At 43.5% G+C, this 18,414-nt stretch overlaps 1 protein-coding gene across 1 annotated transcript; it reads left to right on the forward strand.

Annotated features, from left to right (window-relative positions):
- The first annotated feature begins 9,551 nt into the window (after nt 1-9,551).
- Nucleotides 9,552-18,052, forward strand: bmf1 (BCL2 modifying factor 1). Its single transcript, XM_070921044.1, has 4 exons — nt 9,552-9,582; nt 11,566-11,762; nt 12,423-12,622; nt 17,747-18,052. Exons 2-4 carry the CDS (start codon nt 11,591-11,593, stop codon nt 17,861-17,863), a joined length of 489 nt encoding a protein of 162 aa, XP_070777145.1. The 5' UTR covers nt 9,552-9,582; nt 11,566-11,590; the 3' UTR covers nt 17,864-18,052.
- Nucleotides 18,053-18,414: the final 362 nt, after the last annotated feature.

Here is an 18,414-nt window from a genome sequence, read left to right on the forward strand (position 1 = left end):
GTTTGGTGGGACAGATGTCGGGGTTATGTGGAGGTGAAGGTTACAGGTTCAAACGCATAGCAGCTGTGGAACGATGTTGTCTGAAGGTTACAGGAAGGTTACATCTTTTTGTTGATGCAAGAATGCATCTTTTCAAAACAATGTGGATTTGTGCATGCAACAAAAGCTTTTGCTTTACAGGAAAAGTGGCTTTAAAAAAGTACTAATTTTAAAAGGATTTGAATACCTTGAGGGTGTTATTTGTGAAAGATGGATTTTGTTTGATTTTCATTATCTAAATTCCCTCCCACTTGAAAGGGGACCCTTCCCCTCCATTAATAATTGACATCTTATTACTTATCCCCCTCACCGTGGCAGGCGTGCACGCTTTGATGTGAGCAGTGTTCTTTTATCAGCACAGTGCTGCGTATTGATCGCTGGGCAGATAGGAGCACTATCAAAGGGATTCCTCGTGGGGCAGTCAGCACCCGGTCACCTCATACTCCTGGAATGTGGTCAAGCAAACGGCCCAGCTCACTCTCACTATCACATCTCTTCGCATCCCTCCACTTCTCATTCGGCTCATCCTGTCTGAGCAGCCGCTTATCTGGGTTAAATATTCACAAAGAACAACAAAGCTGTTGAAATGACATCATCTGAGGTGGAAGGAGAGGATGTGTTCAGTAGGAGGGCAAATTTCCACCAAAAGAACCCAGTTAGGTCTCATGTTCTGGCTGAACATTACAGCGGATGATGATCTCATTCATAAAGCTCATTATGGTTCACTGGAGATGCTTATCGTCCGCTGAGTAACAAACAACTGTGGACAGTATGTAAACAGGGTGAATTACACCAGCTTGTGGTGCATTAGACAAATGCGGTATTTCTCTTGTTAACTGAAAACAATGTGAGAACAGTATTGGACTGGGATTGGCTTGATATCAGACCACAACAATAACCGGAAAACAAAGCCCATTAGTCACACGTGAGCAGTGGGAAAAGTGTTCAAGAGTGTTGTGAGAGTGAGAAGCACCATTCCGCTGCACGTGAGATGGATTATAATTTCAGGAGATTTATATAATCCATCCATATTGGCAAACACAAAACTCCTTTGTTTATTCTATCAGACGCTTCTCGTATCTAAACACATGTCATACGTTGAAGTCCCATATGCAGTTTCTGCTTTATAGGCCAGGCATTGATTGTTATTTGACACTCTGAGGCCAATCGTCAAAAGCACTTACAATAAAACACAGAGCGCAGTCATAATGAGCATATCCTATTTAACCTAACAGAAAAATACATAGTCCATTTTCACTGGTGAACACTTAGAGACCATTAGCAGTAGTAGTGTAAAAGCCAGGCGTCTTTCCATCATCAATATCCCATAAGTGGGCCGCTGCATGTGCGCCGAGGGCCCCGGCCTGGTGAAATTCTCCCAGGCTGCCAGTGCTGCTGTTGTTGATGACTTGTCCGGCCTGACTGACAGCACTTTTGTTTTCCGCGGATTAGGCAATCTGACTTCATCACGGTCCATGAGGGGGTTCGCGTAACGCTGCCTGGAGGTCACTCCACCCATGTGACCCCCCTCCTGTCTGCTGGCTGGCCCGATGACAGGCCGTCCGCCCTCCAGACCGAGACTAGACAGTGGACATAGTGACCCCACCCCGTTTAAACACACACAGGTACACACACACACACACACACACACACACATACATGCACATACTTGACACACTCTCAGACCAGAGTGTAAATTTTTAATGGAATATACATTAAGGAGCATTCACGGGCTGATACATGATGTTTCCCCACAGCTAATATTTCAGCAGACTGTGTATCAGATCAGGATTGAATGATTGATTTTCTATCAGGCTGCTTTTCTTGAATGAATAATTCAGGGTCATAGCTTGTGACACCTTCAGCATATTCCGTTACATGCTTTTCATCACACGGTTCAGTTTGATTTTTGAAAACATAATTACAAAATGGTAGAAATGAATAAAAACAAGGCTCAGATCAGATGAAAGAGGATCTCTTTGCGTGCCTCATGTATTTTTTGTCATAGCTCCGTACTTGTGTATTTGAGGATCTGTGTATACTTAGATATGTTTTGGTGTATGATGTGTTTTTAGGCATGCTTTGGGGAGTTTCAGGGGTACATGTATGTGCCTGTTGATGACTTTCTCTCTTGGCCTCCTGTCTGTGATGAGAAATGAGAGACGGCAATGTCTGAGGTCACACACTGATTACCTGTCCCCACATGGGGTCAAATGACTCTTAAATGTTTTGTTTACACTTCTACAACACCGACTAGGCTCTGAACCAAGTATACTGATGCCTAAAGATTGCATAAAATGGTGGAGTGGCCACGTTTTCTGTGGCCTCATGGCCAATGTGTCTACAATGTCACAAGGTGGGAAGACGTGACGTGGCTCCATGGACACGTAACTGACCTACAAAAATATGTACTTTATATACTTTACATATACTAATAATAATTACTTTATAGTTTAAATCTTTGTATATGTCTATGGTTTCAATTCTGAGCCTATTATGGCTATTTGTGTGGGTTTACGATAATTAGTGTGTTCTAACTTAATTATCCCTCCCAGCTTCATAAGAGTAGACACCAGTCACGAGGGACTAGAATCATGTGTTGATTCACAGCTTGAAGAAAGAGGATATTGCCGTGTTTTTTGTTTAATAGCTCCTGAATCTTTCAGGAGCATCTCCAGTTTCAGCTGGCTAGAGTCCTAGAATGGGACGAACAAGTGCTGGATAATCATCCGTACCAGTGTTAAGTACAAATTGCACAGACCGGCTCTTGAAAGGACTTGCTGAAGCACATCCGATACAGTAACTCTCCAGTTGGCTGCTAACTCGCACTGACAGCCTTTTACTTGTGCAAAGACAAGCAAATAAACAACATTTGAAAGACAAGTGAACACACACACGCAGCTAAATCAAAAGAAACACCTGACAATGATTTCTTATCATGAAACTGTCTCCTTTGCATGATAACTGAAGAGCATTACTCAGTGTATTCTGTTTCACCTGCATGACAATAACAAGGGCAGGTGGCCTGAGCAGACCAAAGTCATATTTGATGTCCAACATCAGGCTACTTACACCTGAGGAGTGTGACATCACGATGACTCTAAGCTGATAACCCAGCAACAAACCGGCAGTTGTTGTGAGGATAAAGGATTAGCCTCCGTTTGCTTTTGCTGCTCTTTGAACCAGAAAACACTGAAAAGAAAAGGGTCTCACATGAAAGGACCAACTTGCTGAGAAAGCACAGAATCGGGGCGCTGCCTCTCATCAAAGAGGTTGAGTCACTTCAAGAGCAGAGACTTCTTTCCGAACACCCATTGACAGGGGTGGGGGGGTGGGGGGGGGCTTATGTGTTGCTGCTGTTTGTCTTTGCAGGTGACGGTTTGTGTGTGTGTGTGTGTGTGTGTGAGATTTTCCTTTTCTGTCTGTATGTTGACCATGTCTGTCTGGTGTATCAGGTAAGGTCTCTGTCTCCTTCCTACATTGTTGGTGGATAATGAGGTGTGATTAAATATGAATGCTAAGTGTTTGGTGGCTGGAGCCCAAAGCTGAAACCGGATCCAGTCGGGCCCACAGGCAGCATAATTAGTAGCTGATGATAGATGCCATTTAATGGTGCTTTTCCACACGCCGCTCGTAGGCCTCTAAGCTGGACCTCCACGCAGCAGCAGGCCGCCTTTGAGCCATCCACAGTTAATTAAGCTGCAAATAAATGAATCCTGATATAGCTGCGGCGGTTCTGTAGTGTTTTTAAAGCCAGAGCACGGATTGTAATCAGCTTTATTCAAATTGTTTAAATATTAACAGTGATTAAATATTAAGCCATTTGTTACATTTATTTGATCTCTTTTTATTATCACCTCTGGGGATTTCATGTTGAAAGCATGATGAAAATCCTGTAGAAAACAATATCAGCATTTCAAAGCGTTGAAGGGCCAGTGTGACGCCTTTAATGGTGGAGAAAAGCCCTTTGTGCACACTTGAAGGGCTGTGTTGGGTTTTTGAGGGCTCTTTGGATTGTCATAACCCTGGTGTGAGATTGACTCATTCACGGTGAGCAGTCTCCAAGTCTTCATCCTCGGCCTCTCTGCCGCATGGCTGTGGACACCGCTGTGCTGCATCACTTCAGAGAGACAGAGAGACAGAGTCATGTCCACAGCTGTTAGGATATGCCTGCTTTGAGGTGCCATGGCTTTAATGTGGGGAGCAGATTAACCAGGGTGCCTTTGTGAAGGCTGGATAACTGGTCAGCTCTCCCACACGATTATCCAATCTTATCTACTGTGTGCATGTTTGTGCACGAGTGATAGTGCTGTTGCCACACACACACCCTCATATTCTCGCTAAGGGTGAGCAGAACAGCTCGACACACCAGTCAGTCTCATTAAGTGAAGCCCAGAGTTTGCCTACGAGTAGCCGGCGGGCAAAATATTGGAGGAACTCGAAGACAGGCTTCTGCCTTTCAATTGATTCTCCTCGCTCGACATGAAAGCATCACCTGCAGTCTGTGAATTGCTGGACTTCAGTGCATCTCAGCTATAATATAAACTACAGCGTATCATGCAGGGCTACGTTGCCTGCAGCAAAGATCAAATGGTGGTTGGTTCAGCAAAGGGTCAGTGCATGAAGAGCAGTTACACATGCCACAAGACTTTCAAGTCTCAGTTTTCCTCTTTTTCCCACAGAGGAGAACCTCCATGTGATTAATGGAGGAATGAAATAAACATGTCTAAGCTACAGATTGTGCTCTGACATGGTGACCATTGTTCTGTGGTTAGCATTACACAGTCATCACAGGGGTTTCAAAGCTTAATTGAATAAGAACAAATAATTCATCAACAGTCATTATCTTAGTGTGGCTTCTATACTACAGAATTTTATTTTAGCATTAAAGGACAAAGTTGGCAATATAATAATAAACAGGAGGGACTAGGACATTTGTTGGGGACTATTTTCAGCTGCGTAATTGCGGACAGTGTATTTGGGGATTGACTCAAAATAAACTACAGTGCCTAGTTTATGATGACCCAGCGTTAGAAGTGTCTCTCACTGATGTGTTTTTAATAGTTGTTGGACAACGATGGAGGTCTATGGCACAGAGGAATAATGTGTCAGGCTTTGGTTACACAATTCTTTGTTGGTTTCGGTCTTTTCATGTGATTTCTTGACAAATCCCGCGTGACGTGTCTTCAGACATCATCTAGACTACTGGAAACACAAAGAAGTGGGATGTCCCTTACAGTAAGTAACTGTGGTGTGATGACCTCATTCACTGAGGGATCCTGAAACACACAGCATTTGCATATTTTTACACCAAACACATTTGGCTTCTTTTCTATTTCTCTGTATTTCTCTTGCTTCAGAATGAGTTTTGTTAAATGTGGGACGATCCCCCACCATAACAACAACATACCTTTGTGTCTGAGTCACTTTGAGAGTGTGAGGTTTGGCCAGTAGTCCGCAGCCAGACAAGGATGTATGATTACCAGACAGCCCTTACAAAGGTGGCTGTTTGCGGTCCTCTCAGTTACGGCGGTAAGATCAGGTGTCATTGCTTCATAACCAGCCTCACCTTTGCAATTTCTAAAAGAAGCTGAGTTCAAGAACAAAATTACCCCACTCCACCTCTCCACGCCTGCTACATTATCCTATTATTATTATGTTAGGGGTTGTAGACCGACAGAAAAATGAACACACTTTCACCATTTGTAGGTTGCTTAGTTATAAAACAACTGGTAGGTGGGTAGACACACATTTTAACAAATTATTAACAAACTATTTTTACTCATTTGAGTGGTGCTAGTATACCCAATAAACATTGTTTATTGTTTGAAAGAGTAAAAGCAAAAGTCAGATATAGCATGAATTTTTCCGGGTCACTTGACTTGAAAACAACAGATGACTTTGATGATGATACCAAACCCAAGGCTATTCCCATAGGAGGTTTACACAGATGCCTACATGGATGCATGTGTGTGTGTGTGTGTGTGTGTGTGCACGTTACAGCTTCAGATGCTGTCAGACTCTTTGGTCCTGATCTGACTCTGCTGATCCTGATCATGTCCAGTTAAAATGTCTGGGGAAAATCCCCAAAATACTACCTGAATTACAGTGATATGACGGAAAGAAATACAAGTTTACTTAGTGTCTTTAGGGCTTTCTTTAGCTGAAGTTGACATGAGGAGTGCCAGAGAGGGCAGGGAAGCAAGCCCCCCCTTTTGTTATCAGGTCACTGCTCCAGTATGATCTCTGCCATTGGGTCAGTGTGCCGCACGTCTCATCTAACTGGCTGGCAGTCAGGATGCGGTTGCCAAGGAACATGTCCAGTTGGAGCAAATGAAATCCCTCCTTTCTAGTTTCCAGGCAGGATTCACATGCTGAGAATGTTTTGGTGGGAGCCAGGCAGTGTGTGAGAGTGTGTGTTTGTGATGGATGCGTGTGCACATGCATATAGAGAATGAGACATCAAGAGGGAGAATGGGCTTTTGAGGTTACAGAGGAAATAGGGCGTGTGATTGTGCAGCCATGTGTGTTTGAGCGCGCACGGGTGCGTGTTTCTTCTGCAAGTGTGTGTGTGGGCGTGCATGCAACCCTCTTCAGAAACAGCTTTCTGATGTAACATAAACTGATGCCTGCCTTCTCTCTCCCAGGGTTATCAGGCGTCTATGAGAACTTATTTCTGAACACTTGCTTTCCACAATGCAAACACAAGTCAATGTTAATATTGTTGAACGTTGAAGAGAGAGAAAGAGACATTAACAGATATTTGACAGGCACCGTATTATGTTAATGTAGGCTCACTTTCAGCGGGAGTTTTGTCTGGATAAGCTGTGCATAGTTTGTGGGTGTGCACTTCAAAGACTTGGAAACATGTCTTTCATCAACACAAAGCCATGATTCACATACTGATAGACATGGCTCAATTAGTTAAGTCAACAGTGTGATGAATTTATAATTTATGTTCCTTGGTAGTGGTAAGAGCTGCAGTGAATTTATCCATATTCATTATTTATGTTATAGAGGCCTGTCTATGTGTCCCACTGAGAGCTGCCTTATGGCCTCAATGATTTCTGCAGCTACTCTCAAACGCAAATACATCACAAACTAATGCATGTTAAAAAAACAAACAAAGTTTTTCATTAAGATATGCATGCTGTCATCAATACTGTATGGTAGGTTCTTAATCAATATTTCATGTCAGGACTTTCGAATAATAAACCAGTCAAACGATTTGTAAGAAATTACCATGAAAAGGTTATCTGATTTGTTATCATATTCTTACATTACTCTGCACTGGGGCACTTAAACATGGATACTGTTCCTACGACAATGACCTGTTCTTAAAAGCATTCTGACTTTCTCTTTGTAATTACAGGTGTTTTCTTGACAGTCTCTTAAGCAGGGGGGATCTTCTTTTGTTTGGCTGGAACACAAAAGGAAGCTGCAACTAATGCTCCCACATCTTTGCGCCTTTTGTTGTTTACAGTGGTCAGTCATGCAAGAGGTGATCAAGTTTCCAATATCACAGTGAGTGAGGAAACCAATCCCCTCTTCCACAGCGCATCCCCACCTCTTTGGAGAGGCTGCAGGTGGGCCAGAGTCCAAACCTAGAGGTCTATCCAATTCAGGCAGGACAGAGGAGGCAGGGACCCGTGACTTCTCACACAGTTAAGTGGTGGGACATGATCACAGCTGAGGGACAGAGAGAGAGAGAAAGAGGAGCTGGGGGCAGGGTGATGCTCTGTGAGAGAATGCAGAGGGTCGACCTCAGCTCCAGCTGTCCGAGAGTTTATTGATCGGTGATAGCCCTGAGGGGAGGGAGCGGATCACCAGCAACTGCCCTGCCTACTACTAGACTACTAGAATCACCTTAGCATGGACATGGTTAACTGTTGTAAATGACCAAGAAGATATAGGAATGTTAGTATATCTGAAATGAACCTGTAGTAAACAACATATTGTGTATTTGTGATGTCAGCAGTATCTGTATGTTTGCTAGACCTTTTTGATCAGAGTTTTTCCCAATTTCTAGATGCCACAGCACTTAACTTACTTGTTTTCTCTATAAGACAATCTCTAGAGCAGTGGTTCTCAAACTGGGGGGTAGGCCCCTCCAGGACTGGGGCCACTGCAGGGGGGTGTGGATGACCATGAAGAAAATACAGAGTGAAACTGAATTAAATTAATATGATTTATGTAGGAAAAATAAACAAACAAGAATTTGCTAATGCTATCGTGCTGACCTGAATAATTTCCTTTCTTTAAATAAAATTCCACTTGGCTCTCATTAGTATTAGTTGCATTCCAAATATTGATATATATATATAATATTTACGTGGGGTTGGGGGGTGTGAACTTTTTTGTCTTCTGAAGCGGGATGTCAAAAACCTGATCTGTGTCAAAAACCTGTTGTTTTTTTTTGTTTTTTGGTGACACAAACAACCTTCACACACACACGTTCTCTGCTACAGGTGCTTAATTAGATGATCGAGATCTAGGCCACTTCCAGTAGGATCTAGGTCATTTCAACTTATAATGAACGGAAAGTCACAACAGTTTGTTGATTTAACCAGAACACACTAGGGTGTTCAAAAACCTTTAAAATCTGGCAGTTAGATGTCACATATTAACTGGCAATGTTGTAATAAAATAGGTTTATAGACCTACAGTATAGACCTCAAGTTGGAACAGGCTATTAGATTATATATCTAGACATAGATGGACACTTTATTAATCCCAACGGGAAATTACAGTGCTACAGCAGTAAATATATACACCAATCTTCTACATCTATATGTATTCTATATCTAAATGTCAGTGCAATACATATATAGTCATACTGTACACTGTATATTGTTATAAGACAATGTAAGCTGTAGCCAGACATAAACGTTTTCATTCATATTATTATTTACAGAATAAATAACATAATTATGTTATTTAATTATTGGCAGGACTCATAAACATTACTTCTGTAAACTTTAAATGAAGGATAAAGATGGAGGGTAATTAAGGTCACCTATGAATAGTTGTAGCCTTGTGTGCTCCCTTATATTTTCTCTTTAACGTCACTGTGCATGTAAAGCTTCCTGGTGGCAGCAGCTCGCAGGTTTCTGACCAGATGAGCACAGCAGTAGCGCGAAAAGCGGTCTCGTGCTACGGGGAATTTCCCGTCCACGTGTCTGAATACGCGATGGGGAAGGCGGGATAAAAACAAACTCGATGATTGGTTACAGGGTCCGAATGTAAATCACCCTTAAAGGGACATGCCCTCGCCTGTGCTGAGGTGCACGCAGTCTGGAGACAGAAACAGCCGCGTCTTTAAGTAGAGTTTATTTACTAACTTTCATCACCACGCCCGGGCGGGCGGAGTCACTTAGGAGCTGACGTCGGCGAAATGAAATCGGCTTGTTGCAGTTTTCCTCGCAGAATGGAAGTAGTCGTAGAGGTGACACGGACTAAACTCGCTTGACTTGCCAGGATATTGAAGTCGTTGCCCTTTTTTCAGAGTATAAGACAGCCGTTACAACGAAGCCCATCTCTGTGGTAAGTTATTTAAAAACACATTTAAATGTCCATGTTCGTTGTACTCTTTACACCAGCTTGTCGGCACGGGCTTTAGCCTTAAGTAACATCCGCGTCCTTAAGAAGAAGCAACAAACAACGTGCCGCTGTTGTCGTTGAAACAGTTGCAGCAAATTAGTCTCGACATGTGGCGTGTACACTACCGTACCGAGACGCCAAGGCAGTCAAAATAAAAACAGAGTTTAGTGTAACTCAGCCTGTCATTCATACGGCAGACATTTGAATTATACCGGCTTTCCCGGTTTGAAGAGCTCAGTCGGTGAATGGACTTCAGACTGAGCGGCTGTTTTTGCGGCTCTGTGTCTCTGCCGTGTTTCAGTCTTTATTGAAATGTAGTGACAGCCGATTTCTCCATAGATTAAACTAATTAACGCGGGTAAACGTGTAATTACACATTTTAGACGTGTGTGTTATTTATTTTCCAAATGTGTTTTTTTAACTTTATTTTACTTTAGATTACTGGACAATTCTTTCTGACAGGATTTAGATTTTGGACATGCTTTTCACATAACTACACATGCTTAGCGTGTGGATTATTAACTAGATATTTAGTTAAAAAATTGTCCCGAGACTCTGGCTGCGCTTTGAGCTTGAGAGGGTCATGTGACATTTCAGGTCTTGATGTGCATAATGTTATATTAAGTGGAAATGGTGTGATGTGAGGCTCTTAATGCCATTGGATTGAAACTGTGTCAACAACAGAGCTGCCCCCCCCCCCCCCCCCCCCCTTTGTTAGGGTTATTTAGTTTGCAGCAGGGGGAGCCACTGTCTGACACAAACACACCGCTCACTACCAGGACAGTGGGGCAGCACAGAGCAACCCTGACTATCTGGAAGTTGAGCCTATGTTTTTTTTCTTCTTCTAAGCCTTACATGTTCTTAGTCTTTGTTTGTCAAAACAAAGCATTAAGTGGTTTTACACACAGGGTTTATTGTGAACGCGCGCAGTATATTGTGAGGTCTGGGCATGCTAGAGACAGGCCAATCTGCTTATGTTGGGTGCAGAAATGAAAACTCCTTCTTAGGGAGCTGGCACGCTGACAGACCAGGGTAGGGAGAGTGGTTTAGGATTTTCCTCAAAGACTGTCATTACCCTTTAGCTGTAGACCCTAATTTGGAAGTGTGGTAGTAGTCTAACCCTGTATTACAACTTGATGGTGACTTGGGGGTTAGATGGTGAGGCAACTTGAATTTCACCCATATTTTGATAACTCTTTGACCCACTGCATGATTCAGGGTTAGAGTGCAGTGCATCATTGACACTGGAGAGTTTCAGTGAGATTCTTGCCACACTGCGGTGGAGTTGCTTTAATGATTTGTAATAATGCATTTTTTATCTTTCTTTTCATCAAGTTTACATACTGTGTAAATTTCAAATATGTACATGTGCACTGAGCACTGATGCCTGCTATTGTTTGCTGTGAAAGTGCCTGATATTAGTATTATAAGTTAGCGATAAAGGGACAGTTATTTAAGAAGCCAGGGTCCTGTCCACAGGGCTACTTAGCTCAGATGAGACTTTACCTCTCATTTAACTCGCCAGCCAAATTCCAAATCAACTGAGTCTCCTAACCACAGTGAATTGTGTGGTTTCATCACTGAGATGAACTGAGCCGTTTGTCTAATTATGCACTGAGCTCTTTGCCACAAATGAAGGCGGACCGTTTGCTCATTTTCTCTTCCCAACTTGTCCAGTGTGGTTTTATTGATTTGAGGGTACTCTTTATAAACCAGACAGGTTGTCTATAATGATAATGAATGCTTTGGAGGAATGAATGTATAATGAATGTGTCTGAGATCATCTCATCAGGCCTAATGCAGACTTGTCCAAGGTTACCATCATTAGTGAAGGAAACATGGGATGCCTGTGATTCATATACTCACTGAAAGATAAATATTCAGCTGTAGCGGTAACCTTTCTGTCTCTGTGCCGTCACTTTTAAGGCTGCTCATCTCATAGTGCCCCCGTATGGACGATGAGGAGGACGATGTGTTTGAGCCAGACCCCCTCTGCTGGCGCACCTCGTTCCGGGAGGTAAAGTGTGAAGACCAGGGCACACAGACACCTGGCCCTGCCCTGGCACCGTACAACGGCATGCTGCCCTGTGGAGTCGCAGAGGAGCCCAGACCACTCTTCTACGGTGAGGCTGATGACATACCGTATTTCAAAAGCGAAAAAGTTGTGCGTGATAACTAGAGTTATAAAACTGAAGCACGAAACTATAATGCAAGGTTTACTGTGAGAAATGGGTTACAGTGTTGCAGCACTGATCTCATCCCTGGCGCCTGATAGTCGTGATCACAGTGGCTTTTATGGTCTGTATGGAGTGTGCCCAGCTGCTTTGCTATTCAAAAGGCGCCAGACTGGCATTGTCACTGAAAGGACGGGACAGAAGTGCTTACCTGCGTGAGCAGCAACTGTACAGAGAACTGATCACCAGTGACAGCAAAGTTACATTGGCGCCATATACAGCAAATCATTCCAAAGTCAGACAACTGACTGACCTCAAATCAGACATCTGTTGTGTGTGAATGTTTCATGAAACTGTTAAATGACTCACAGTGTTTGATTACTGTAAAAAGAAACAAAACTACTGTGAAAGTTGTGGTTGAAGCCAAGCATTCTGATTGATCAAAGACACGTTCAGCAGTACTTGCCGCTCTTTGTATCAGTAGCATCATCAGACATAATAGACACAGTAACACCCCGTCAAGTGTCATTACTGTAGCCTACTTACATTTTTATACTGAACACTTGAGTTGTTGGCAAAATAATAAGTCTCAGCCTTGACACTCAACAGGCAACGCAGGTTTTCGATTGCACTTCCCGGCACACTTTGAGCTTGTTGGAGATCAGGAAGCAAGGCGACAAGACAGCGAAGAGGAGCAAAACGGGATGCAGCTACCCCAGCAGCAGCCCGTGGCCCGCAGTGTGGAGGCCTGCATTGGCCAGAAACTCCAGCTGATAGGAGACCAGTTTCACCGGGAACACCTACAACTGGTGAGGAGGAAATATACTTACTGTACAAACTCAAGACAGACAGCTTGGCCTCTAGTTTGATGGCAGTAAACAAGTGCCACTGGCGGATAATATCCCAAGCAGTAACATGAAGTGTTGCGTGCGGGCAATCTTGATGCAGGAGTGTTATATATATAGTCCTCAAATTTGTCTAATCGATTGTTACTTGTGACTACCACCAGGAAAACAAATATCTTTCCTGTTATTTGGACAGCCTCTCGATAGGCTCAAGCTGAGCTGGCAAATAAAATGTAGTAAAGCCAGGAGGATACACTCCAATCAAACAGTCTCTGACGGTTCCTTTAATATTATACTGAAACACCTTTTGGTTCTTCGCCTTTATAACAGCAGCAGTAAAGAAATAGTGAAGAATTTCACACCATATTATTTTTTATGCAGGAGGAAATCGCATTTGTTAAATATGCCACTGTAGAAACAAAATACTGCACATTAACACATTTAAAGGTGGTTGCTTATTTTTACAATGATTTTGGACCCAGTGTGCCGCAGTTGGATTACCAGCAGCTATATGCTCAGGGAAATGTGTTTTCTTTAGTGTGGACAGGAGACAGCTGGGTCTCAATTGTCAACTGAAACTTAATGTTTATGTTTTGTTGTGATTATGGCTCATTATATCAGTAGCTTATATGGGTCTTACATGGACAACCTACACAGCTTTTAATCAGCCCTACCTTTTTTGTCCATTTCCCCTGACTTTACGATAGTGTCATGCTGCAGATTAAAAATAACTCTACTGCCTTCAAACTTCAAGTTGTTGTGTTTGTCTGTGTCTTAATTTGTGTGTGTGTGTCAGATTAGACGGGCGTTTTTCTTTTGAAGTCAAAGTAGAAAAAAGTGCAACACCATCCACACTTTTTTTAATTAATATTTGGATCCCCTGTTGATCTGACAAAGATTTATGGTGGGGGGGAAGTTTGTTCTATTTCATTGTGTTTGCTCCATATTTGTTTTGGAGAGGCTGTGCACATGCTGAATCTACAGAGCCCAGTGTTTCACCCCGCCCCCCTCCCTACCCTCAAGCCAAAGACACTGCTGAACCAGGACAGCCCTTCCCCCAGCTCGCCAACCTCAGTCCCTCCCCCTGCCTCCTCTTCCTGTTTATTTCTCTTTCTCTCTCTCTTTTCTCCTGTTTCCTCAGTGTGCTGTGGAGGCGAGTGGCATTGAGGTTGCCTGGCCTCAAACAACACACGGCACTGTGGTCAGGGTGACACTGTCCACTGATTCCATGCTGCCTAATGTTGTTTTCTATATAGGGGGTGTTGAACAACCATGACACACTGTTGCTTCATTGGCTGTAACATCAAAAATATACATAACCCCCCAGGAGATTGTGTGCAAGTCTCTTGCACAAGAGGTGTAACACACATATTTATTCACACATGCACATTTAAACACACACACATCCACACATACTGATACGTCCAGGAAAGAAAGCAGAAGTGGCGGGAGTAGGTAAACATGTTGTAACCCGAAGCTCAGCGCGTGAGCCCAGAGGGGGACAGCTGTGGTTCCAGGGAGTCTCCAGTCTGCTCCTTCCCTCAGCCACAGGAGACACCCAAATAAGAGGTCTATGCAGCCATAGAGAGATGGGGTGGGTGGGCTCTATAATGATGGTATAAGCATGTATATGAGGGAAGGAGGTTTGGAAATGAACCCCAAATGATCAAGTAACAACCATCTTCAGTTGTCTGAAGGGGAACCTCCCTGCCCTACACATAATATAATTCTTCTTTTTTTATTTTGTATTCTGAAGTCCGAGACAGTTTCTGATTTTCTCATGCGCTTATCAAGTTAAAGTTATTTATACCTCTGCAGCTCAGCATGACTCATGTATTGTGACACTGGCAAACACACACAGACAACCAGACAGTCAGACAGGAGGGTTGCTGTGATGTGTGTGTTTGTGTGTGTGTGTGTGTGTGTGTGTGTGTGTGTGTGTGTGTGTGTGTGTGCGGCTGGGATCTACTGACGCACATCGGAGGCAGGCCTGGGTCAGGGGATGAGGAAGTGGCTTGTGCTCCTTTTGCTGGTTGAGTAAACGGCAGAGAGGACAGTCAGAGTGAGAACAGTCCTGTGAGGTGTTCAGAGTCTGTGTGGCTGTCTGTTGCAGAGGGATGTTTTTACAACCCAAACACTGATGTGGGTTTTTAGATGCTTGATTCCACTGCATCATCTGTATTTGCCATTTCTGGTTTTTGTTGTGCAATTAATTGTCTTGTGTGTGCGTGTGTACACGTTCATGCATGAATACACCCATACTTGTTTTTCTGCTTTTTGCTATCTCTCACCTCTCACTATCACACGTTCTGACAGTCAGTACAGAAACTCTCACTCCATAATAGCAGTACTGTTCGTCAGTTCTCATTTCTGTGCGCTCCTGTCAGTAGGTGATTGCAGTTTTTTAGTGCAGACACTTGTCCCTGAGCCATCCAAGTGCCTTTGCCTGCCATCTTCTTGATGGATTTGGGAGCAGCGTGGCTGTGAGTGTTCTCCATGGGAGCCTGTGGCCCCTGGCGAAAGGAGGGATTAGGTGGCGGAGGAGTACTAGTGGATGCTGACAGATAAATTGCTCCTCAGTCAGAGAGGGCTGAAGGGGACCTGAGGTCCCTAGAGGATGGCTGACATTAGCCGGCCCGCCATTTGAGACAAGGCAATAATGACTGTCACAATGGCAGGAAGACTGCTCCAGCCTGCACAGGGCAAGGAGCGGAGTTAGGTTTCATCCCCATGTTTTTTTAAGAGAGACGACTCCTGGTGCTTTCGATAGGAGGTGTTGAAAGCAGGGTTGAATATCGCCTGTGTGTGTGTGTGTGTGTGTGTGTGTGTGTGTGTGTGTGTGTGTGTGTGTGTCTGCACGCACGCAGTGTTTGTGGCTTTATCTCTTCACTCTTCCACCGAGGGCATGGCACTCTCTCCTTTCAGCACTTGTAGAGGGGGGAGGAGTGGAGCAGCACTGGAAATAAAAACACATAAAGCTGCCTTTGGATATTTACTTTTCATTCATTGTTCTGTGATGATTTTTGTTCACAGCGATGTCCATTTGTGCCGCTCTCGATTATCTATACCACTGCTCCTTGTCTCCTCCCTAATGTGACTAATTCAGAGTTTGTTGCTATTGAGGCTGCGGCTGTTTGCTCAAGCGATAAGGCAGAGCTTCTGAGCAGCTGGCTGGACAGACAGCCCGCATGGGACACTGATAAAGCACATCAGGCTAGTGTCAGAGTGACGACACCGAGCATCTGGCTAAACTCTGCCACTCCATCGCTGGCTAAATTTAGAGCCCGAGTCTCATTTGACAGTTGGTGGCGTGACTCATGACTAAGTTGCGACAGGCCTGTGCACACCTCTTTTTCTTATTCTCTCTTTCTCTCTGTGTGTCTCTCTCTCTCAGCTTGATGGAGACTGGAGAGCAAAAGGTCACAGGAACAACACATTAAGATGAGTTCCTTCTTGTGTAGCTTGTAGTAACTACACAAGCTTTGTAGCATGATAAGTTGACTCATTTAACTCCTGCAACGTTACTATCTAATGTTGAAACTCAAAGCACCATTAAATATTACATATATTGACCTACAAAATGGATATAATAATATACATGTACACTCTTCTTTGATGCCAGAACTATAGTCTCTCATATCATTTAGTTTTAAATTCATAATACTTAAGGCATGCCATGCTGGCTGTCAGCTCATCCACTCTGTGCTGCATATAAATATTGCCTATGTTTACATGAAACTAGATCCGTATATCCATAGCACACTTTGTTATAGCACAATGCATTGGAGAAAGGTCTGGATGAACCCATTACCATTCTGGTATATGGGGAAAAACACTTGCTTGTTTGTATTTCTTTAAACCAATCACAATCGTCTTTGGAGGCGCTAAGCCCAGGATACAGCGACGGTGCCCTTGTAAAACCTTGGTAACGCGTAGACAGCAAAAGGGGATAGTCAGCCAATGGCAGACTTATACCAACAGCCTACTTTATGTGAGTCAGACTAATATGAAGCAGACATTATGTCCTCAAAATACCCTCAGGTGAGATTTAGATATACCAAACAGAGAACTGGTCTTTTCAAGATTCCCAGCAGTCTATGCCCTGATATATTTATTTAATTTTTTTTACCTCTCCACTTTTCTTTTGAAGAGTAAGCGAGTAGTAAGTAAGATACACACATGCTGGTTGGAACCTGGCAAAGCTTATGCAACACCCTGCAATGTTCACCACAAATTGATAAGAGTATAGAGAACTCTCAGGCTTATCACAATGGCAGTTTTTGGCTGATAGCTAGGTCAATGTTTGGACACCACTTTAACAGTCATGTAAATATGGCATATCTTATCTCTGCCCTTTAGATATTTTGGCTTTTGTAAACAATAGCAGAATGTTTCCAAGAAAAGGTACACTGTGTGGTGCATTGTCATGAAAAGGTACTCCCCCAGTTTACAACCCATACGGACTGGAAATAGCCGCAGAATTATCAGGCGTGGTGGAGCCTGCCTTTCGTCTGCAGATGAGCCACTGGACTACTGTACCTCTCTCGAACAGATCCGTGTTTTCCAGAGGCTCCCTGCCTCTCATCAAGAGCTCCCTAATCCCATTTGGTGCAATTATCTTATCTCAGCTTTCTCAACGGCAGAGATAGCATTATCCCCCTAATCGCACGCAATCCAATTGGCTCGCAAAACCTGAGAGAGATCCTGAGCCACTGGCTGCTGGTCTCTGCCAGAAAGATTAGAAAAAGAAAGTGTGACCGTATGATGAATGTGTTTATGACTTGGAATGTCTGTTGGGAAGCCCGGATTGTGTGTAGGGATCCCGCACAAAAAGGGAAGCCTCTCTAATAAGTATTGTTGGGGACAGAAGCAGACTGTTGTGAAAATATCAGCGTTGTTCCGGTGTCTGGGTTTGGTTTACCCTCTTCTCAGTTGACCCTTTTTCACTGTGCTCACTGTCACTCAGCATTCATCACAGCCAACACAAACTAAAGCTCTCGCTGAAAACCCAAACTAGCATACTAACTATTTCACTAGTTTCAAAAGAGTAATAATTTGCGTGTGTTTCGTCTTTATTTGTTGTTTCAGTATCATCGAAACCAAAGGAACCAAGGGCCAGTGTGGTGGCGCCTGGCCGCAGCTCTGCTCAGCCTTCTGTTTGACAGAGGGCTCATTGCTGGAGGAGGTGGAGCAGGACGAAGGTGAGGGGGTCTTCCTTCATCTCTCTGAGGAACTGGACTCCTAATGGCACTGTCAAATCTAACACGGGTCTGTTTTTTGGGGGGGGAAAGAAAGGAAAAAGTCACCGCGGGACGGAGACAACCAACTTTTATACAAGGTCGTGTGTTTTTTTTTTTTCTTTCCAAGGAGATGCCATGATGCTCCGAGATTCCTCGATGGGACAATGTTCATATTTTGGTATACGTGTGGTGTAGTAGTTTTGTACAGTACATTTTTCTTGTTCAATTTTTTGCACTTCAACATGTATCCATTTTTAATGACCTCCACACACCCTGGGAATGCCTTATTCAGTGTCTTCTGCCAGAATGAGTATTGAGCAGTTTTGACAGGCGAGATGAGATGGGTAGGAAATATAAGGAAATGTGGTGTGAGGTTTTCTTTTCCGAAGTTTCCCAGGTGACCTGACACGTTTATTTACTAATTTCCAAAGAGGCTTCTCAGAACAAAGCATTTTGCACCTCACCTCAATGGAACATTTGTCTTTTCTCATTTTTTTCATTTTGCTTCCTGTTTTT

This window comes from Enoplosus armatus, chromosome 15 (assembly GCF_043641665.1).
Source record: "Enoplosus armatus isolate fEnoArm2 chromosome 15, fEnoArm2.hap1, whole genome shotgun sequence".
NCBI lineage: Eukaryota > Metazoa > Chordata > Actinopteri > Centrarchiformes > Enoplosidae > Enoplosus > Enoplosus armatus.